The 21,926-nt window shown below is 49.4% G+C and overlaps 2 protein-coding genes across 6 annotated transcripts in view; one reads left to right on the plus strand and one right to left on the minus strand.

Annotated features, from left to right (window-relative positions):
* Gdpd4 (glycerophosphodiester phosphodiesterase domain containing 4) overlaps positions 1–5,644 on the plus strand; it is a 141,423-nt gene extending 135,779 nt beyond the window's left edge. The window contains exon 18 of the mRNA XM_021167569.1: positions 4,611–5,644. Coding sequence (XP_021023228.1) covers positions 4,611–4,648 — 38 coding nt within the window. The 3' untranslated portion in view covers positions 4,649–5,644. The remainder of the gene's footprint in view (positions 1–4,610) is intronic.
* A 1,412-nt stretch (positions 5,645–7,056) lies between these two features.
* The window catches only part of Myo7a (myosin VIIA), a 68,785-nt gene continuing 53,915 nt past the window's right edge, over positions 7,057–21,926 (minus strand). For 3 of the 5 annotated variants that reach the window (XM_021165943.2, XM_029479536.1, XM_021165941.1), the window contains 15 exons: positions 21,583–21,866; positions 20,694–20,884; positions 20,077–20,201; positions 19,551–19,708; positions 18,535–18,688; positions 13,296–13,451; positions 12,727–12,832; positions 11,802–11,915; positions 10,869–10,956; positions 10,603–10,709; positions 10,338–10,523; positions 9,801–9,917; positions 9,152–9,235; positions 8,190–8,309; positions 7,057–7,710 (listed from right to left, as the gene is read on the minus strand). In XM_021165943.2, the coding sequence (XP_021021602.1) occupies positions 7,621–7,710; positions 8,190–8,309; positions 9,152–9,235; positions 9,801–9,917; positions 10,338–10,523; positions 10,603–10,709; positions 10,869–10,956; positions 11,802–11,915; positions 12,727–12,832; positions 13,296–13,451; positions 18,535–18,688; positions 19,551–19,708; positions 20,077–20,201; positions 20,694–20,884; positions 21,583–21,866 (2,080 nt within the window). In that variant the 3' untranslated portion in view covers positions 7,057–7,620. The remainder of the gene's footprint in view (positions 7,711–8,189; positions 8,310–9,151; positions 9,236–9,800; positions 9,918–10,337; positions 10,524–10,602; positions 10,710–10,868; positions 10,957–11,801; positions 11,916–12,726; positions 12,833–13,295; positions 13,452–18,534; positions 18,689–19,550; positions 19,709–20,076; positions 20,202–20,693; positions 20,885–21,582; positions 21,867–21,926) is intronic. The other 2 variants (XM_021165945.2, XM_021165942.1) reach the window with 1 other exon arrangement.

Genomic DNA, 21,926 nt, shown 5'->3' on the forward strand with positions numbered 1-21,926 from the left:
TCCCAGCAGTCAGGAGGCAAAGGCAGGGGGATCTCTGAGTTTGAGACCATCATGGTCTACAGAGTGAATTCCAGGACAGCCAGAGCTACACAGAGAAACCCTGTCTCAAAAAATCAAAACAAGACAAACAAACAAAACCCCAAACAAATAGAAAGTACAAAACTCAGCAGTAGAGTAGATGAATGAAAGGGAAAGGAAATCAAATCCCACAAATACAGAAATACATCAGAGCACAAAGACGAACAAGAGAGGAAAAGTGATACACACAAGAACCAGAAATGTGTCTAATGATATATACAACAACCAAAGACGACAGAAATGTGTCTTTAATTTTCAGTGATGACCTTGAATGCAAAAGGATTAAAGTCTCCATTTAAAGGAGAAAGGCTAGCTAAATCAATTTTTTAAAAACTATTTTATTGTGTTTTATGTTTGAATGTTTTGCTTGCATGTATGTATATAGGTGTACTACATGCATGCCTGTTGCCTGTAGAAGACAGCAGAGGGCATCAGATCTCCTGGAAATGGACTCACAGATGGTTGTGAATCAGACGGTGTGAACCACACCATGTAGGTGCTGAGATTCAAACCAGGGTCTCTGGAAGACCTGCCAGTGCTCTTAACCGTGGAACAATCTCTCCAGTTCCTGGCAATATAGATTTTAAAAGCTATATCTAATGATACACTGCCTGTGAGAAATGTCTTTATTGGTAAGGAGATACCTAGGCTGAAAGTGAAGGGATGGGAAAAGACATACCGTGTAAATGGAAACCAAAATGTGAACAATTTTTTACATGAAATAGACTACTTTAAAACAAACTAAAAGGAACGTCACTATTTAGAAATAAATGGATTGATCCATGAAAAGGAAGTGTAATCATAAATGTATATGTGCTGGGGTAACACATTGCAGACAATTGGCATGAGTAGTACAAGGGGTCAGACTCCAATACAGCACCCCATGTTCATCTATGAACACATAGATCATCCAGATACAAAGTCACTAGACATTAGAATTCAACTCTGTAATAGACCAAGTAGACCTAGGAGTTGCAAAACATCGTATCTAACACACTGAATATACCTTCCTCTTATCCACACACAGAGAACATTTTCCAGGATAGCTCATAGAAGTTAGACCAAAACAAGTCTCAACAAAATTTAAAAATTGAAGTCATAGCATATATTTTTCTTTGCCTCAATAAAACCTATAATTAACAAGAGGGTTTTTAGATACGGTACAAATACAAATCATGGGGACGAAACAACATGCTACCGAGTCAATTACGGAAGAAACCAAAAGAGAATGATTTGAAACTGGAGACAACAATGAAAACAAACACATGAGTGCAGCAGAGCCAGTGCTGAGGGGATTTTGAAGAAAGCGATAACCACATTTCAAAAGAGAAAGAGTACAAATAAAAACCTATTCACTGAAACTCAAGACATTAGAAAAACTATAACAAAGCAAACCTAAAGTTAGTAGAAGATAAGAAATTACAAAGATCAGAACAGAATCGAGACTAAAATATATAAATAGTCAGGAAGCTCGAATTAGCTTCTTGAAAAGATAAAAGACCCAAATTTTAAATTTAGCAAAGTAGAAGACAAGAAATTACAAAGATCAGAACAGAATTGAGACTAAAAGATATAAATGGTCAGGGAGCTTAAATTAGCTTCTTGAAAAGATAAAAGACCCAAATTTTAAATATAGCAGTGGACATTGTTAAACATCATAACTTAGCACCACAGAACGGAAGGGACCACTGGGGCAGTAATGAACAATTACATGGAACAAACCAGAAGCCTGGAAGAAGCACTTCTAGACATAAGGACCCACTAAGACTGAACCATGAGGACACAGAAAACCTGAAACAACAGTGAGTCATAGGATTTAATTGGAAGGGTAAGTCTCTCATATTAACTCTCTAGTTGCTGTGACTAAATATCTAACAAACCCTTCCTATAATGGAGGAAGGGTTTATTTCAGCTCATGGGTTCAAGGGATTCCATCCATGTTGGCAGGGAAGCGGTGGTGGCTGGAGTCTGAGGCAGCTGGTCACATTGCATGGCCTTTAGGAAGCAGTTATGATGAGTTCTAGTGTTCAGGTAGCTTCCTCCTGGTTTTGCTGGCTGGCCTCCAGCCTGTGGTACCACCCACATTTAGGGTAGGTCTTCCTGCCTCGATTAACCTAATTTAGATGACAAACACACCCAGAAGGGTGCTTCCAAGGTCAAAGCTGAGAGTGGAGATTAACCATTCCATGTCCAAACAAACAAACAAAACGAGTCAGCGTCTGAATGGTTTTACTTTGAATTTCACCAAACTTCCATAGAAGGAATACAACGTCTTTACAGACTATTCCAGTACATTGACAGGGAGGGAGTCCTTCCAAACTCATTCTAAGAGGCCAGCATTACTCTGCATCCAAAGCTAGAGAGGGCTACAACAACAACAGCAACAATTCAACACACCAATATTCCTGGCTAACATAAATTCATATTGGTGTAACCAGCTGCCCTGAGACTGCACTGGAGGCCTCCTCCACAGAAGGAATAAGCCCCTGCAACTATAAACTTGGCCAAAAGCCTATGTCTGAGGGTTTATGGGATCAAAGGAGGAACATACGACCATTGTTTCCCTAGTTAGATACGTTGTCAAGCGTCCTTCTAAATATTTCCATTTATATCCCTAGACTAGTGGCATTCTCTGCCTGGGCCACAGGAGTTCCTTTTTGTGAAGGGGAGACACAAAACTGGCTGAAGTGCTGAGAATAATTAACTATTTATGGTTATCCCTTAATGAGACATTTATTTCCACCCCCTCAAGACTCAGAACCATCAGTGAAGAAGGGTAGGAAGACTGTAAGAGGCAGAGGATGGGGAGGAGGGCTGTGAATGCTGCCTTCTGGTCCCCAGTAGCTATTGCCTTGTAAGAGACCTACACAAGATCAAGGTGGTCAGTAAACATTCCAACACACAGAGGAGGGACTTAGGTGGCTCTCCTCACAGCTGAGGAGGTGGTGACAATTGATGGCTGCTGGGGACGAAGGTGTGATCTCAGAGAGGGTGCCCATGCTCTATAGAACGGCCCCACACCCTTGCACACGCAGGCAAGACCAATTGGACTCAATGGGTTATTTTTTTTAATAGGACATTAAGAGAGAAACAAATATTGCAGAGGGTCTGACAGGAGTCCCAGAGGGAATTCGGGTTGAATATGATTAAGATACTTTGTATACATGAATGAAATTGTCAAATAAATAAAATGTATGCAAAAATAAATTGTACCTGAGGAACTAGATATGGTAGTTACTATGATCTGATCATTACATACTACATACATGTATTGAATTGCTACTGTATACTCTATATATACTACTTTGATAATTGAAAAACTGAACTTGTTTGTTCCAAATATTAGGGGATTTTCCAGATGTCTTTGGGGGAATTCTTAGTGGAGGCTGGGACTGGAGCTCAGGGTTTGTTTGTTTGTTTGTTTGTTTGTGTGTTTTACTTGCTAAGCTTACGTTCTATTCCTGAGCTAGACCCACAGCTCCAACTTCTCCAGCAATATTGCTATTGTTTTCTACTTTAAATTCCTATTTCCAGAGACTATAATTGGAATGATTATTAGTCCCTTTGTATTTACTGTGACTATTTTATACCTACAATATAGCCCATCTTTGTAATTTCCCCATGTATATATGTAAATAACACGTTCTGTAATTGGATAGAGTATACTATGAATGTTAATTAAGTCAATAGTAAAACCTTTATTATTTTGGATAATAGTATGATTCTTAAATCTATTTGGTATAATATTAATAGAAACCCTGACTTTCCTCTAGTGTTGGTATGACCTACCTTTTAAAAACATTTACCACTATTTATGTTTTTAATATCTAAAATGAGTGTTTTGCAGGAAACATACAGTTGGGATAACCTTCCTCCCTTGAGTTATTACATTCTTTATTTGGGTCCCATAATTCCTCACTATATTTTTTTAACTCTCAAATAACTGTAATAAATTTTTTTCATTGTACTTTACCTACTTTTAAAGTTGATTTTCTACTTGAAGGTGGATCTGAATTCCCTAGCTCCCCCACCTGCCAGTTTTTCCACCAACAAGGTAGTAGGGTATATTAGGCCTCTAGTATGTGACATTTTTCTGGGTTTTGGGAACATGATAGAAAATGAGTCAAAGTCCCCTCAAGAAACTCCCATTCTGGTGGGGGGGAGTGTTCATTTTAGAGGGGATGGCTGAAACAGGAACTCGCCCTGAAGCCCAGGCTGGCCTCCAGCTTGTAATCCTGCCAGGAATTGAGGGGCGTGACATCACAGCTGACCACGTGAAGACGATGTCAGTCACTGCCTACTGAGCACCCTTGGATCACACAGCCACTTTTGTGTGTCCTGGAGGGATGAACTGGAGGGTTATCTGTAAGGTTTGCATAGAATGTGAAAGGGTGGAAAGTCTAGAGCAAGTCAGTGGTGAGCTGGAATCAGTGCGAACATACAAGCGATGACTGTGAGCTCGCCATAGAGTAAACAAAAGTATGGAGAGTGACAGTTGAGAAATCTGTGCTTATCTTTTCTCTCTCCCACAGAACTTCAGAAAAAAGAGCCTACAACAGAAAACGTATAGGAAAACTCTGGCCAGACTCCAGCCTTCTGAGATATTCAAACTCTCCATTTCACGGCAGTCCTGACACAGGAGGCTCTCAAACCACCAGATTTCCTCCAGTGAGAGCATTGTTCTACTGGGACTTGCCAAGAAGAATATCAAGCCACCACTATCACCCCAAGGGAGTTATTAGTGTCATACCACAAGTAACCCCTAAGAGAATACTATACCTCAAGGATTCCCCAAAGATGGCAATGCTCTGTCAGAGCTTCCAAAAGGAACCTTGAACCACCAAAGTGTCCTAAGAGGGGTGTGAGATCACTAATGCTCCCTCAACAGTACCATGCCTCCTAAGGGGAATATCAAACAACCAGAGTTCCTATAGAGAACACCAAACCTCCAAGTTCCCAATTAGGGAATCACTAGGCACACTCCTCGCTGAACAACACTATGACCCCTCTAAACTAGATCCCTTCCCAGGAATCTGTTTACATGGCATATTCCTCCTCAATTATGCCTTCCTTCCCCCACTGGAGAAAATATAGCCTCACCTTGCCCTCTTCTCCTCCTCTCTGAACCTAAGTATGGTGATGGTAGGGTGTGGTCAAGAAGGCTCACACCAAGACCTCTGAGGCTTTCAGGAGCAGCACTCTAGCCCAGCTCCTCCACAGGATGCTCCTCAGGAGACAGGCCAGGGCAAACAGTGGTACCCAGTCATGGAGCTGGAGCTGGTGCTCTCTGGGTTTGCAGGGCCGTCTCGTCTTATGCTTCTGTTGTACTTCCTGCTGAAGGAGTGTCTAGTCATGTCAGCTTATAATAAAGGCGACCTCTCAGGAAGCCAGTGTGTTCTCTGCCCCTCTGTGGTTGCCTAGGCTGATAAAGACTGTGGGATGGTGCAGCAGTGACATTTTCCTAAGTTGGGGAAGAAGAGGTGGCATAGACATGAGCCAGGACAGAGCTCTCATCCCACCCTCATTTTCTGATCTGTGTGCAGTGTGTTGCTCCCTAATGCCTGGGGTTTGCAATTCATGATCTCATTTCACTCAATAAATAGCCTTTGGCCTTACCAGGAAAACAGAACTCAGATCGATCATTTGGTCCCCTCTGTTTGGGAGCCCAGTGTTAGCAATAGTGAGTTGAGTTCTATGCTGTTTCTTTCCACCATTGTGCCAGGCCAGCCAGCACGAGTCAAACAGACCTCTGAGTGGAGAGTGAGGATTAACAATAGCAAAGGCAGAAAGGAGACACAGAGATAGATTCGGAAATATTCCAGTGAATACCGCAGCTCTGAGTTTATTGCTCAATAGCATTTTTATACCCGACAGTGCAGTGGGGAGCAAAATCACAAGCTATAGCAGAAACCGTGGCTGACACACACAGGATATCTGTTCCCATCTGGAGGCTTCCCTGTTCCTTCCACCAAGGTCAACAGAATATTCAGCCCTCGCCTTGACCCTCAAAGTATCTCCTCTTATTGTTCCATGAGTCACTGGGCAATCTGTCTGCCCTCAACCCCTGACCTGTTTTGACCCCATCTAGCAGGCAAAAATGGCTCCCGACAATCCATTCACACTCCCCCTGGACCTCACCCTTCCCCTCAGCAGGAAGATATAGAGCAAACTATAGCATCAGCTTCTCCATGGATTAGATTTATCCTAGTTGACTGTGGAGTCATGCGAATGTTATAGGACAGAACATTTCCCTCCTTCTCAACAGCCAAGGCATCCATTCCATAGAATGAGGCTGCTTGGTTTGGGTTCTCTGCTTGTATACACCAGCTGCCCTCTCCTCCACATGCAGTGCACTGGTCGGGAACAGCACTCCCTGGGGATACAGATGTGGCAGCCTGGATGCTTAATGTGAAGTCTCAGGGAGATACTGATGGAAGTTCCACACATTACCAGCTCAAAGGGATTCTCAACTGCCACACCAGCAGCTAATCACTCCAGCCACCATCCCATCTGAAGCCCCTGCCCCAGATCTACCCAGCCACCCCAGACTTCACTGACTCATTCTGGTCACTATCACTGGACCTCAGCATTTCACCCAAGGAAGTGTCATCATTCTTGGGTATGTCTTGATAAGCTGAAGAGAAGCTTCTGGCAAGATGGGAGGGTTATTCTGTCTCCACTTGCCCTAGTTATACACACACACACACACACACACACACACAAACACACACACACACACACACTGTATACACGTGCTCGGGCCTACCCCTCTCTGGCCAGTGGCAATCACTTTCCCCATCCCCTCTGACCCAAGTGGTCTTTTAAGACTCAAGGAAGCCTTGGCCTAAGCATGCCAAACCCCAAGGTGAAGCATCTTGCTCAGGCGGGTGGAAGAAATAGCTTCACAGACCACCCCTACAGGTCTGCACCCCGGTCCCACATTGTCTCCCCAGAAAAGATCACCATGAGACCAGAGAATACGACACATGCTTTATGTCCTCAGGTGGTCAGGGAGATTTTAGCGGGGACCCACCACATAACTGTCACACAACAGGAGTGATCCAGGTAGAATCGGGAGGCTTTGTCCAGACTCAGGAGGTAGTCTAGTGGGCTTCCTGGAGCAGATGGTACTGAAGAGTCCTCCAGAGAGTCCTTAGTGGTAGTGCTTATGACAGGGGCCAGTGCTGAGGACCCTGAGCCCAGTCCCTTGGGTTCAGAGCATCAGTTCAATGCACAAATAGTTTGGTTGTCCCGAGTATGCAGAGAGCTAAGTTGTCCTTGATTCCTCTGCGCCATCCATAGACAGAAAGTCAAAAGATGTTGCTTGATGGAGCTGGTCTGAATCAGGAGAGGTGACCAAGGAACACAGACTCTTACACCAGGAAGGCCACAACAAAGTAGGGTGACAGCAAACCCAGATGCCATAGGTGGATGCAGAAGAGTCTGGACCTCATGGCAGGCAGGTCAGATGCCCAGCAGATATGGTCAGTCCAGCCTCCCTGCCTAGAGGGCCAAGGCCTGAGCCAGCGTCTCCTCTACGGTTCACCTCCCGCTCCTGGAGTTCCTCTGCTTGCTCATGGCTGTGAGCATCTGGCTGATGTAGGAAGTCAGAAGATCATCCATTTTGTATCCCTGAAACCAGGGGTAGGAAAATAAGCAGAGCCCACAGTGGAACGCACAAGCCCCTCACACACAGACACGGCTCCCAGAATATACTTCAGTGGGCACAATACAGAAACAAAGCAAGTCTGCCCCCATCTACACATTTGAGTGGCTGGGTTCATCTTGCTATCTTGAGCCCCAGGCTTGTGGTCCCTCTAAGCCTGGAGGCCTCGATGCAGGAGTGACTGTAAAAAACTACCAGTTAAGTTGCACCTTGGAAGTTTGGGCTCATGCTGAAGGTCTCATTGCTAATGGCTCTTCTGGTACACGTGGGCTGAAGGCCCACATCCATGGGATCAATAGCCAGATTCTAAAACAACAGCTGAATGATGGCTCTCTTCCTCCACCCTAGCTGATCATCCCCCCCCCCCCCGACCTAAATAAACTAGGCTTCTAACAGACTCCACCAGGAGAGGCAGGGACCCGTGCCCACTAGAGGGCGCTCTCACCAGTGATGTCTCACAGAGCAGTTTGCTCCCACGGACCAAGTTCCCAATGGTGATGTGGAAGTAGGTGTTGCCACTACTCCAGTTGGAGATCTTGGTGAAGGGGTGAGTAGTCAGAATGTCCTAGGAGAGAAGGTAGACACACAGATGCACAGCATTACTCTCTGGCTTCAGTTACCCCAGCTCCAGCCCGCAGATACCCCCTCAAAGAAAGCCTGAGCCCTCACATGAGGAAAGAAGCAAGAGGGAGAGGCCAGCTCTGTGTGGAGCTGCCATGGAGCAGATCCCTCCTCCTCCATGCCTTGCCTTGCCCAAGGAAGCCCTAGAGGCTGTTGTGTACGTAGGGCCAAATATAGAAACTTAGGTGCCTGAGAGCACTGACAACTGTTGGTCTGAATGAGATAGCCTGGGTGAAATTAAAGAGAAAACTGGGACAGAGAAGAGAAGGACACGGGATACTTGGATTGGGTAGAGTAGAAGCCCAAAAAATGTCTGAGAAAGAATGACAGAGGAAGGCAGAGAGCCCATGTGACCATGACATCATGCAGCAAGAAGACGACAATCATTAGTGATTCCTATCACTTATTCAGGAGCACAGCTTCTGGCCTCACAGTGGGACTGGCCTTTTGGTGCATAAGCAAAGCCACCCTGCATTCGCTCCACCATGTACCACCCTGACCAGATAGGTCAGAAACTGTTTTTGGAAAGAGGTGTTGGTCTGTGGCATCCAGTGACATTGAAAAGCTGGGCACTAAAAGAAGGTCGGGGAACTTAGCAGTGAGAATTTGGTGGCAAGTTGAAGGTTGCAATTTTGGTGGAACAAATGACAGAGTCATTGTGGTGAACACAGGAAGCATTTCAAGATGGGGGCTCAGGGACTCCGAAGTGGGGACAGTAGATGACAGGGCTATGTCTGGGACCTTGGTTGGTCCTCACTCCAACCTGCTCACTCTTGCCCTGCTCACCTTGGTTCTGGGATCAATGAGGCTGACCCCGTACTTGTTGATGGCAATTAAGAGAATCTCTGGGAAGTTTGGTTCTGTAGTTTGCTGGCAAAGAAAGTAGAGGCATTGTCAGACGGGAGCCCAGAGCAAGATGGGAGTTTGCAGACAGGCATGAAGCCAGCTGAGCCAGGACAAAATCAACCCGGCCTGCTGCCTACATGGTGCCAGCCCTGCCAAGGCTTCCTGCTTTCCCCCTCTGCCCACAGCTTCAAGGGTCCCTACAAGAGGTTCCATCTTCTCCCCTTTGCTTCACTGGGGGTTTTTACTATGTCCTTCCTCTCAATCTGCAAGTTTCCCAATGGTCAGGACAGCCCTATGGTACTCTTGTCCCAGTGCCAAACCTCCCCAGCCTCACTGTCCCTTGAGGAGACCCTGACTCTCACTGACTTGGCCCCCTGTCTGTCACCACACTCAACCACATTAACCTTTTTTATTTCCTGCCCAGACCTGATCTCTCAGGCCTTTGTGAGCCTAAATTGAGGGTGCTCTCCTCTTTTCTGTGCCAGCAAGTGTTCAAGGCAATGGCTGTCACCTCCATTCCAGTTTCTGTGCTGCTTCAGTCCCAACCTTTGTCCCCCACCTGTCCTCAGAAGGTCCCCTGAAGACATACCTTCACCTCAAAGAAGGCTGAGCCAAAGGTGGGCCACTTGAAGATGAGCTTGAGGAAGGCCAGCTTGGCTTCCTCCTTGGACTTCCCCGCATGCTTGTTGAAGTAGGCGACAATAGACTGTGGGGGAAGGGAATCATGGAGGACCAATCACAGCTCTGCTTCTGCCTGTCTACACCATGAGAGCCAGACATGGTACAAACAGTGTTGCCAACTTATGCCGTGGTCCCCACGTACCCCAGCCAACTGGTTTCTGATCCACCCCAACCCATGCAGACAAACCAGGGCACATCAAGCAAATTCAGGTCACCTTGACAACTAGGATGGGGCAAATTAATACCATAGGGTCACTAAATCCTTTGCACAGAGATTAGAGAATGAAGCAGACGGAGATGGAGTAGAGGGTTCCCTCATCACACAGGAGGGAGGGCCATTCCCCTTAGCTGCCGGCCAGCACTTGCTGTCTCAACCCCTGGGATACCCAAGGTACCATTCTCAGGCCCCACTCCTGCTGCTCCTCCTCTGAGTTTCCATGTTTACCCGTTTCCAGTCATCAGGTGAGACCTGCCGGATTAGGTCCTGGGGTACCAGCTCCCTCAGCAACTTGGGGATGCTAGGGAAGTAGGATTTGTCCTCCTCAAACTTGACCCTGTAGATGAGCGCGCCCAGCTGCAGCACCTCCTCCCGGGTGCACTTGTGGTAGCCTCGGAGATATTTGGGCAGTTCCTGTCAGAAGCAGAGCAGTGAAACCACAAGGCCGATGGCCCACGAAGCTGAGGGGAGCAGAGGGCACAGTGCAGCTCACCTGGTAATAGTGGAAGATGGAGTCAGCCATGGGGTCCTTGCCCGGCACTGTGGTGGTCCACAGCTTCTTCATGAAGAACACCTGGTAGGTTAGTGAGGGCACGATTCCTGTGGCACAGGGCAGCCAGTCACACAGAGTCTCAGCAAAGAAGGTCCCCTGACCCTGCCAGCTTGGTTCCAGCCGCTTGGCTAACTAATGGGGTTCACAGCCTAGTCTCAAGCCAGCATGTCCCTGTGCTGCTAGCATCCCAGAGCCCAGCCCCTTACCGTCCTTGATGGGCCGTGCTTTCTTTATCCAGTCTGTCAGGTGTCGAACAAAGTCAAAGAAGAAATCATTCTCTGGGACGCTGATGACCTAGGGATGCAGCCATCACAGCTTTGGGCCATTTGGTTTGGTTCTGATTTTCCCACCAACATTCCTGTCAGCTGCTTCTATAGGAAGGCTCCACCCCCAGCCAGAGGGGTTCTGTGTGTTGGTCCTACCCACACCACTGGTGCCTCGTTAGCATCTCGGGAACACCGGCCTCCTGCCTAGAGGGGCATCATCCCACCCAGTCCCTGGCACACCAAGACCTGCACAGGCCCAATGCAACACAGCTGAGAACAAGGCCAGCCTGCCTCAGCTGACTTCTGGCGTCTGTGTCCAGCTCCTCCCCCAGGCTCTGACACAGATCCTCCAGACCCAGGACCTCAGAGACATTGTCTTTGGGTCCTCATGTTTGACACAGTGACAGTCACGGAGTGAGGTAGAATAGACACGGCGCTGTCTATGATCGGTCGAAAGGAACATCCAGTTTTTCTGGATGCTCTAGGAAGCCTTCCCTTTGAGGAGACATCACAGCTGACTAGGGAGACCTTTAGGGACGGCACACCTGGATCTGGGTCCCTGCTGTGTGACCATGGATAAGTTACTTAACCTCTCTGATAAAGCAGTAATAGGCATTCTACCCTCTGAAGGATACTTCAAGGGTGAATTTTCTGAGGGGACAAAGTCAATGAGCCCTGTGACTGTGGGGCACAGGGCACCTGGGCATGTGACTCTCAGAAAAGCTTTGCTGCCATGTGCCATGCTCCAGGGGACCGAGGACAGATGTGCTGTGTGAGAGGAACTGAGAGATGCTCCATGCAGGTGCCTCTCTCCTCTTACCCACTCCATGTTCCTGGGGCCCCAGCAAGTCTCCAAAAGATGGGCAGACCCACCTTATCTGCAATTTTGACAAAAAGGCTGAATCCCTCGGAAGACTTGAGGAGCAGCCGGCTGGCGATGTTCTGGCAGAAGTCCTTGGCCTTGGTGCTGGACTCCACCTCAAAAGCCTAGGGGTAGCACACACTCAACTTCTGCAAGACCTTCCCCCAGTTCCCCACTGCCAATCTCTGCTGTCTCTCCTACCCAACCGACCAACCAATCAGCCGACTGACCAACCAACTGACCGACCAACCAACCGACCAAGACCGAGTTCCTCCCTTTCAGGACCCCTGCCCTGTTGGGTCATCCTGGTGGATCAGATCTGCATGTAGCATTTGAAGAGAGCAATTCCCACTTGGCTTTTCTCAGAGCTCACTGTCCCTGGCCCTCCAAACAGGACTAGTCCTGGTGCTGGCCCTCAAGGTCCAGGCCTGGAGAGTGAGAGCAGAGGCGGGGACTCACAGTAGTATGTGTGTGTTGGAGGAGGGGCTGAGAAAGAAAACCAACCAAGAGGATGGACTGGGAAAAACAGCCCCAACTGTGACAATTAGGGAATGGAGTTTGAGGACGAGAGGGAAGGAGAGATGGGACAGACTATAGACGGAAAGGATTCTGGGAAATGTCTGAGTTTGTCACAGAATCCTACTGTGGCATCTGAGTCTCCAGGATCAGGCAAGTATTATAACTACTCAAGAGGATCCAAGGTAAGATGTCAAAGTCATGGCAGAAAGCTGGCTGGGGAGCCAGGGAGGAGGAAGTGAAGGTCCAAGTGGAAGGGACTTAATCCAAAGAGTGTCTATAGTCTTGATCAAGTCTTGTTCTATCCAAGGGCAAGACACTGAGATGTCAGGGTGTCAGGTGTTGTTAGAGACACCCTGTGCAGGCTGAGGGAGCTTGACCCTGTCCGAGGGGTCAGATCCGTGGGGGGGGGGGGCTCACCTCGTCCGTGTCGTCGGGGAAGTAGACCTTGTGGAAGATCTGGGTAGTCTTGTGTTGGATGGCCTCCACCTCCACCAGGTGCGGAGGGTACTTCCGGGAGCCATTTCTGAAAACATGGAGGGAGAGAGGGAAGGAAGCGTGTTCCTAGGTCCACATGGCTGGGAAGCAGAGGAGACAGGAGACTGGCCCCAGCCTGACCCCCACCTCCACCGCCCAACAGTAGACTCAGCTATGTGGCCTCCCAGAGCCCAAAGTTCCCAGCCAGGAAGTGGGATGGTGACTGGAGAAAGGAGAGGGAGCAAGGGTGTGAGTGAGCGTTGCAGAGTCTGCAGTGGGGCCCAGGGGCCACCTTCCTAGTCCCCCAGAATATGAAAGCCACTCAAGGAGTAGCCAGGCTCCCCAACTGTAGCCAGCATGGGCTGCAGCTCCTGCCATCGTCAAGCTGTGGAACTCAGGGGTAGGCTTCACACTTTGCGCTCACATCCTACACACCAAGGGTCTGCCCTATAGCTGGGTATGGCCAGACTGCCCCACCCCCAGTGCTGGCAGAGCCCGTGTGGCTCCTGTACCTCAGGGCTTTCTGGAGCCTCTGCAGGCAGTCAATGGCAAGAGGACAGTGCTTGCGGGACTGCAGAAACCGCTGAACATGAGGCAGGAGGATGTTGCTGGGCGGGAAGAGGCCTGTGCACAGCCATAGCAGCTCCCAGCCCCTCTCTTCGCTGTACCTGTGGGAAAAGGACCAGAGTAACAGGAACCCGTGAACCCTGGAGCTAAACCTTCTGTCCAAGGACCAAAACGGACACACTTTCATGACAGCTGAAACCGAACAGTGCTCCTCAGTGTGTCCATGAGCCCACACCAGGTTTTACAGTAGCCAGTCCACAGGAACATAAGGCTCCGGTGCCAGAATGAAAGTCCACAGTTACTCAGGACTCTGTCTGGGTGGGCTGAGATTTCATCTTCAAAGCCACACATCCTGAGGGATAACACAGAAGTAAGTGTGCTGCTTATACACCTGCTGAGCTCCAAGACTCACCTATACCATTAAAGCAGACCCTACACCCTCATGCACCCCTTGGTTCACTAGGCTTGATGGAGCAGGGCAGCCTGGAGGCCTCTGTATAAGGCGTTACTGACATACATGGCTCTGTATAAGGTGGTATTGACATAGGCTTTGACGGACAAGACAAATTCTGACACACAGAGATGAAAGGTGATCCTGCCCAGGGGAAGACCTGGCATTGTGAAGAGATCTGATGTGTTTGCCTCCAGGATGGATCTTGCAAAGATGGAAAGGTGTGTCTGCTATTCTGACACAGATAGTTATGCTGGGCTCTTCCAGTCCCAGAACTAGGCACTCACTACCTCGAGGCAGGCTGGACTTAGACCAAGGTCTCTGCTGCCTCCAGAGGAGAGCAAGGCAGGTATCTCATCAAAAAGAATAAATGAAATCATGTCAAGCCCCAGCTGCAATCTGTCTCCAGGCATCCTGGCACCACTGTAGAGGATGCTACACTTCATCACGCAGCCCAGACCATCTAGAGACTGACCCTTAGTGACGCATGGAGTCTAACACAGACAGCTGGTCCTCAAAGGGAAGAGCATACACTACAAAACTCCACTCGTCGCAAAATGATGAGTTGCCCAGGTAACCATCTGGATGTGAGGTAGGCACAGGCATCTCATATGGTGACACCATGACTGTCCTTTTAACCACCCTAAGAGGGGCTTTCTCTCTCTCCCAGGGTGAGCTTTTTGGGAAGTCGGCCACCAACTTCTGGCAGTTTGTTTCTATAAATCTCCCTGTTGCTCACCAGCCTCTTCAGACATGGCCCTGCACAGCATTTCGGTGGCCTGTATAGGAGTGGGGGAGGGGACTCTTGCCTTGCCTCTCTTAGCTACTTAACCTGGTGCCTGTGGTGGCTGCCTGAGTGGCCCAGAGACAGTTGATGGTCCGTGGCTGGGCTCTGGGGCAGGCACAGCCTTTTTTTAACCCCTTGGAAAAAAAGCCTTACTTCCCACCTGAGGGTGATAGAGGAAGGCTGCCTTCCATAGTCCATAGGGACAAGAGTCCAATTTGCCTTCTCTTCTGGGGACCTCATTACCCCCTATGCCCTGCCCAGATGGTGGTGATAGCTGGGCCAAGGCAACACCACACACCACCCTTCTTCCCACAGTCCAGCGTCTGCAGCTCTCCAGCGTGGGAAGGGACAAAGTGTGTGGATGACTGGACTTGCACTTGTGGGTTCCCCTGCTGTCCAGTGTTCCTGATCTGAAGGCTCGCAGATAGCCAGGGTTTCACTCCTGAACAAGTCCCCCTCTCCTTCAGGACTGATTCATGGCCAGGATCAGTTTGTGGTTTTTCCCTGGGGTTGCTCCAGTCTATAGGTTTGGCTTTGGAGGGAAACTGAGTTCTACTTCCAGGGTTGGAAGGATGCCCTGGTTTGTCACAGGATCCTGCACTGGGGGAGGAATATCACTGTGCCTTGCTAAACTCTTATACTCTTAAACTAGTCCCATCTTCCTTAAACCAAGCCCCATCCCTGATCCTTCTTTGGGGCATATCCAAACCCCTCCCCCTGGTGAAGCCCCCCCCCCCAAACTTCCTTTCTCTTCTCTCCCTGGGGAGCTCTTTCCAAACCCTTTCTCTTTACCCACATAATGCACTTTCTTTCTCATGGTCACTTGGGAACTGCATGTAAGGGACTCACCTCCTCTCCCTCCTAGAATATCCTTTTCCTTTACAAAGTGGCAAACAGGGCGTCTGCATCATCTTGGTAATCATCACTTCCACAAATCAGATCTGTCCCAGATAACATATAAACTGGAACCATTTACCCCAAATCCTTCTACCTACATTAAGGAAACCAAAGGGTTTGTAATGGCTTTGACCTAACCTGCCAAAACCTTTATCTCCCTAACCAGCTGCTGTGTATGAGGAGAGTTACCTGGCCTTAGCACTTGCCTGGGCTGCTGAGACCCAGGCTCTTAACTACATCACAGTCAAGCCAGCCTCTACGATGACACCTGTCACAGAATTGAACTGGTCAAATCAGGCCACCACTGTAAAAGGCAATGGGGGAAGGACCTGATGGATATATTTGCCTGCCCAGTAGGAGGATGACAAAGGTCATTGTTAAGTATCCTAACCAGGACAAGATGCAGGAGGTCACACAGGATCGCCCTGGAACTTGAGCATCTTTCAGCTTGGACTAGCAGAAGCCATGCAGGAATACCAGTCTGTCTCAAAAGACCAAAAATTAAATAGAATGGAATAGAATAGATTAGAATAGAATAGAATAGAATGGAATGGAATGGAATGGAATGGAATGGAATGGAATGGAATGGAATGGAATGGAATGGAATGGAATAGAATAGAATAGAATAGAATAGAATAGAATAGAATAGAATAGAATAGAATAGAATAGAATAGAATAGAATAGAATAGAATACCAGTCTGGACCTCAAGGGCCACAGCAATCTTGGCTGTGAGTTTATAAGCCAGGCCTATAAAATCCAGACCAGGGACCCAAGACTTCTTTTCCCTACTTTACCAAATACATCCTCAGAGGTATTTTAATAACCAAAAAGGAACCTCAAGGGCCAGAAAGGGAGAAGTGGGGGAAGAAAGGGGCAACAGGCCAGCTCAGGACACTCTCTGCCCATCTCAAGAGCATCCAGGAGCTCCAGCTAGAACCCTCTTCATATCTGTTTTCAGTCTATGGGAACTTAGAATAAGTGAGCTTTTCCAGCTATCATTGTGGACAGCTTGGACATTTCTGTCGGTGTACCCAAAGCTATCTGGGGTCCTGTCCAAACTGCAGACTGGAGGCCCAGTAGAAGCATGAATATCCCTCTATTTCTTGAGAAAAGGGACAATCTATTTTCCATCTAAGGATCTCACACACAAGTCAAACCTGGAAAAGGACAAATGGCCTTGATTTTGTTCCCAGACTGGGGGTACTTGATGAAATGGACTAGAGGGTCCCCGAGGCTACATGGACTCCCAAATTTTTCGTCTCTATGAATTAACAGATAACCCTAAATGAGGCAAGGACCCAAATGACATCCTTTTAGGTATGGAGCAAACTTTTCTGCTCTGAACACCTTTTCTGATTTGACCTTCCATACTCAAATCCTCACTGGTTTTGATGGCAAGTCCCAGCCAGCCCACTCTATGCCCGTCTTAATACATATGATATATGATGTATAAACACATTTCCATCCATTCCTTCCTAGTCCTTCCTAGCTGCCCTGTTTCCTTCCTAGTTAGGGACGTCATGATTAAACTCTAGACCCACCTAGGACTTTTTAAGCACAATGGTCTGTCTGGAAAGTCCCCTGCACTGGGAACACTGGGTCTACAGGATATCCCTCCTTACTGGGCCAGACTGAAGCAGTAGGTTATCAAACCCAAGCTCACTGTAGATATCAGGGGAGAGCTCCACCAGGCCCAGCTTCACCTTCCTCTCTGCGTGACTCTTGTCCTGTGATGTCCTTAAAGACTCTCCCTATATCTCTGCTCTAGCCTCATAACCAACAAGCTCCCAGAGTCTGGATGCCTGCACTCCTGAGCACTCTGTAACAGCCACTCAGGTTACCAGAGCCCTTAAGGACTCTTAGTGACTTTCCTCAAAGGAAAATCCCAATATCCTTTAAAGCCTAAAGTGCAAAAAGGTTTACAGACTCTCATCGATAAAAAGTTCTTGTCACTCACTTTGCAACACTCCTACTTTGGTATTCAAAACGTCAAGTGGAGCCTAGAGCATGGGCCCTAGTCTCCTAGGAATGGGCTATAAATGAGGCTGTGGTCCTGATCCACTCCTCAGTTCCCAGTCCTTACACACTCTGGAGACAGATAGCCTCCAGTCCCTCCTGGGTGACAGAGTTAGACCATAAGGATATTTTCATTTGCATCCCCATCCACCAGACCCTCCATTCCGATTTGCTCTTCAAATGGCAGGACCCCTTCACTCAAGCTGTTCAACAGCCTACCTGGACTGCCTTACCTCAGAGGCACTGGAATAGCCTCAATGTTTTTTGGAATTCTCCCCTTTTCTTGCAGCATATACCAATAGCTCTTGTTTTATGGTTTTGGTAAAGACATCTTCCCTACCTACCTATGTCACAGGCCCTCCATACCATCTCACACGGAGGGGACAGTGAAGTGAAGGAGGGATATCTGTAGGCCCAATGCTCCCAGCGTGGGAGCCTTTCCTGACAGACCATTGGGCTAACAGCCACCTCAGTCGGAGTGAGTGCAGATGTTAGGAGTGAGAGCCAGGAGGGCTGGGCTGTGACCTTGGAGGACTGCTCCAAGGGTTCCTGTGAGGCTAGGCCAGTGCCTGGCAAATGCAGAAGTGGATGCTCACAGTCATCTATTGGGTGGAACACAGGGCCCCCAATGGAGGAGCTAGAGAAAATACCCAAGGAACTGAAGGGATCTGCAACCCTATAGGTGGAACAACAATATGAACTAACCAGTACCCCCCCAGAGCTCGTGTCTCTAGCTGCATGTGTAGCAGAAGATGGCCTATTCGGCCATCACTGGAAAGAGAGGCCCCTTGGTCTTGCAAATTTTATATGCCCCAGTACAGGGGAATGCCAGGGCCAAGAAGTGGGAGTGGGTGGGTAGGGGAGCAGGGTGGGGGGAGGGTATAGGGTACTTTTGGGATAGCATTTGAAATGTAAATGAAGAAAATATCTAATAAAAATTGAAAAAAAAAAGGGTTTCCCTTCTGGGCTCTTGACAGGTTGGCCCTGGGCCCCAGGCCAATTGCTTCAAGAGGTCCCACAGTGTCTGCTCACCTGATGTGATTGTCAGTCAGCTGCTTCAGGATCTGCACGTAGGCCTCATCCTTGAGGGGCTCAGCCTTGAGTGCCCACTCAAAGATCTGGTCAGTGAGCTCATTGACGGACCGCGTCCTCTTGGATGGGTAGTCACCCATGTACTTGAGCACAGGTGAGAGGCTGTCAAGGAAGGACTTGTGGATGAAGGGGAAACACTGGCCTAGGAGGTAGGAGGTCGGACTCACACAGCCCTGGAACTCTGAGTTACATAGTCGTAGATGTGGCCTGCTCACCACTTCTCTTCCCTTCCCCATCGTGGCCACCCTTCCTCAAGCCCTGATCCTACATCCCAAGTGTCCAAGGCAGCCAGAAAACATTGTCTAATCCCCAACTGCCTGCCCAGCAGCTCCCCCGTTCCTGAGATGGACACAGCCTAATCTAATAATCTAGTGTGTTCTCTCTGTCTCTGTCTGTCTGTCTGTCTGTCTGTCTGTCTGTCTGTCTCTCTCTCTCTCTCTCTCTCTCTCTCTCTCTCTCTCTCTCTCTCTGTGTGTGTGTGTGTGTGTGTGTCTATATCTCCAGCAGCCAAAGCTTTTTAACAGACCCTGGGAGGCTTTCTTCAGTATACATCTGCCCTTCAGTTACGCTAAGTTATTTTGTACCCTTGAAATAACCCTGCTGGTTTGCCTCAGGACCTTGGTGTATGCTGCCCCACTCCCCAGGAAGTGAAGGGAGCATGTTGCCTCTCTCTATGGGTTGGTTCAGGCCACTTCCTGGCCTGGCACCATCACCACTGATCCTAGTCAGCATGGCATCCTTATGAGGCCAGGGCTGGCTCTTGTCACAGCTTTGTCTCTGGCTGGCCCAGTGCAGGATGACAAGGTCACAGGGGCTGGAGGATGGGGCTGTCCCTTGAAAACTATGAGGTACCATGTGCCCAGCCAGGGTCTTCCATCTGCTGCCAGGGCCCAGTGCTGCCACGCCCTGCCCCAGTCCCTCCCTGCTGCCCTCCTAGCTGCTGCAGTCGTGGATATCTACAAAGGCCATGCAGGCTTCCTGGGAGAGCTCTTCACTGCCCAGGATCTTCTTGAGCAGGGCCTGCTTGAGGGGCTCTCGTGTGTGGCTCCACAGCCTGTCCTTACCACGGGCCTTGGACACCATGACACGGCTCAGCGTGTGCTTGGGTGGGGGCCTGTCAGGCATGGAGATGGTCAGTACCTGCCCCACCACAGGAAGCGAGCCCCTCCTGCCATGCTGTGCAATGCCCATACATGCCACCTTCTCCAGAAGCCTCTGCTCTGCTCCCAGGTGCCCTCAGGCAGAGCTGAGTACCCCAAACCACAGCATCTATCGTCCTGCCCAGCCCCTGTCCCCCAGGGCAGAGGACCTGATGAGTGGCACAAATACCACCCAGAGGAAGAAAGGATGAGATGGGACCACACCAGGGGGCTCAGCCTGGATAACAGAAACTGCTTATGCTGCCCCTGAGCTGGTCCCGCTCCCAGGAGGGGGCATCTCAAAGAGCACCATTCTTGTCCCCAACCTGCCACCCGACGTCACCTGAAGTAGTCGTAGGAGAACTCCTCTAGCGTGTAGGGCTTGGCGCGCACCTCTGGCTCTGCTGTGCGCAGCTGCAGGAGCCGGACGACATCCTGCCTCTGGTCTGGGGTCATAGTGACCAGGGCCTGGGAGGCAAGAGATGGGGAGGACCTGTCAGCTCTTCAGCTGGGGCCACTGGAATCTGATAAAGCTGGAGCCTTCCAGAATGAGATAGGAGACTTGTTCTTCACAGGTGTGGACCCTAAGCTCTCTTCCCCGTGCCTATACTTCCTGCGCCTCAAGCCCAGACCCATGAGCCTTGCACGGGAGCTGCCTGGAGAGCTGTACTGAATCCTTGAGCTGTGAGCCATGACAAAAGAGACCCTCACCCAGCTGTGGCCCCGTTTCCCGTCATACATGACAATGATTCCCCATCCCGACCCCTAGGCCTCTCTCCAACTGATGTAAATTTGGAAGATACCCATACATTAAGTCTGTGGTTCCCCCCAAGCCCTAGGGCTATCATCTACACAGAAGATACCAATCATTAGTGTGTTGCAGTCCTTCATTCTAATGACCGGATGTGAGAACAAGAGTAAGGGAGCCTCCAGGGGAGACTCCTGGTGCTGGTCACATACCACAATCTCCCTTGGTGGCAAGGTGACAGTGGGCATGACGTATACACAGTCAGTGGGGAAGTCGCCGCGCTGCTTGGTCCTCTCGTTGATGCCGTTGGCCCAGCCTGAGTTCATGACCTGCTCACCAGTATCATGGTCAAGGATGATGAGGTCTCCCTTGGCGAAGCTGAGGAAGCCCGACTCCTCACCAGCTTAGAAGCAGGGGTGAGCAGGTTCACATGGGGATGGGGAACAAGGGTGGGTTAGAACATCCTCATTTGGGCTGGTGACCTGTAAGCCACGGCTCCTCGCTGAGGGCCTATGCCATCCTCCACTCTGCATACTCTTTGTGCAAACCCCACACCCAGATTTAGCCATCAAAGCAGGTCACCCTCCTGTCAAAGCTCAGCTCCTTCCTCCTCACTCCTGACCTTCTTCCCTCTCCTGGCCAATGCAATAACAGTTTGGGACACACTGGCTTTCTCTGTGCATGGCTCTCCTCTGCCCTTGGTCTCAGACCCCTGCTCATTTATGCTTCCTCTCTGGACCAGGCTGCACGGAGAGCCTGACCTCCACGTTCCCACAGCCTCTGGGTTTCCATGGTCACTGTACTATCACCATTTCCCACATGCCTCTCCATGGAGTCTGGGCACCATATTGCTCCAAAGAGGTGCCATTGTGTTATCAAGTATGGAGGACCCCATTTAACTTGGAGCTGGTGATAGGAGGTAAGCTACAGTCTTAGAAGGTGGGAGAGGAAGTGTTCTGTGGACTGTAGGTAAAGGCAGTACTGCCCGGGACTCGGTGTCTAAACAATACAATAAGGCACCAGCCACCTGCTATGAGTGCCAGGCTCATATCTGTACAGTCTGCCTACCACCCCAGAGCATCCACATCAGCGGGCACTCACCAGGGTTAGGATTGTCCTGCAGTGCCACCACATACTTAGACCTCTTCCGTAGCCCCTCCAGAAAGGTGACCACCAGGTCACGGATGTCCTCGGCATTGCTGGATGTGAAGGTGTACTCATCCCCTTTGATGGTAGCCAGGGTAAAGCTGGGGGCCATCAGCTTTGTTCCCCTACAGGACCAACACGGAGAACAGGGTCCAGCCGGGGTCAGCCCTGCCCGGCCCGATTGACAAGTAGCACAGCCCAAGTCAGAGCAGCCCAGTGAGAGCAAGATGCGGCACTCCCTGAGGGGGACCAAGGCCAATTGTCAGAGTGTCCCAGACACTCAGACAGGGCCCTGCCAG

This window comes from Mus caroli, chromosome 7 (assembly GCF_900094665.2).
Source record: "Mus caroli chromosome 7, CAROLI_EIJ_v1.1, whole genome shotgun sequence".
In the NCBI taxonomy this organism is placed as follows: Eukaryota; Metazoa; Chordata; class Mammalia; order Rodentia; family Muridae; genus Mus; species Mus caroli.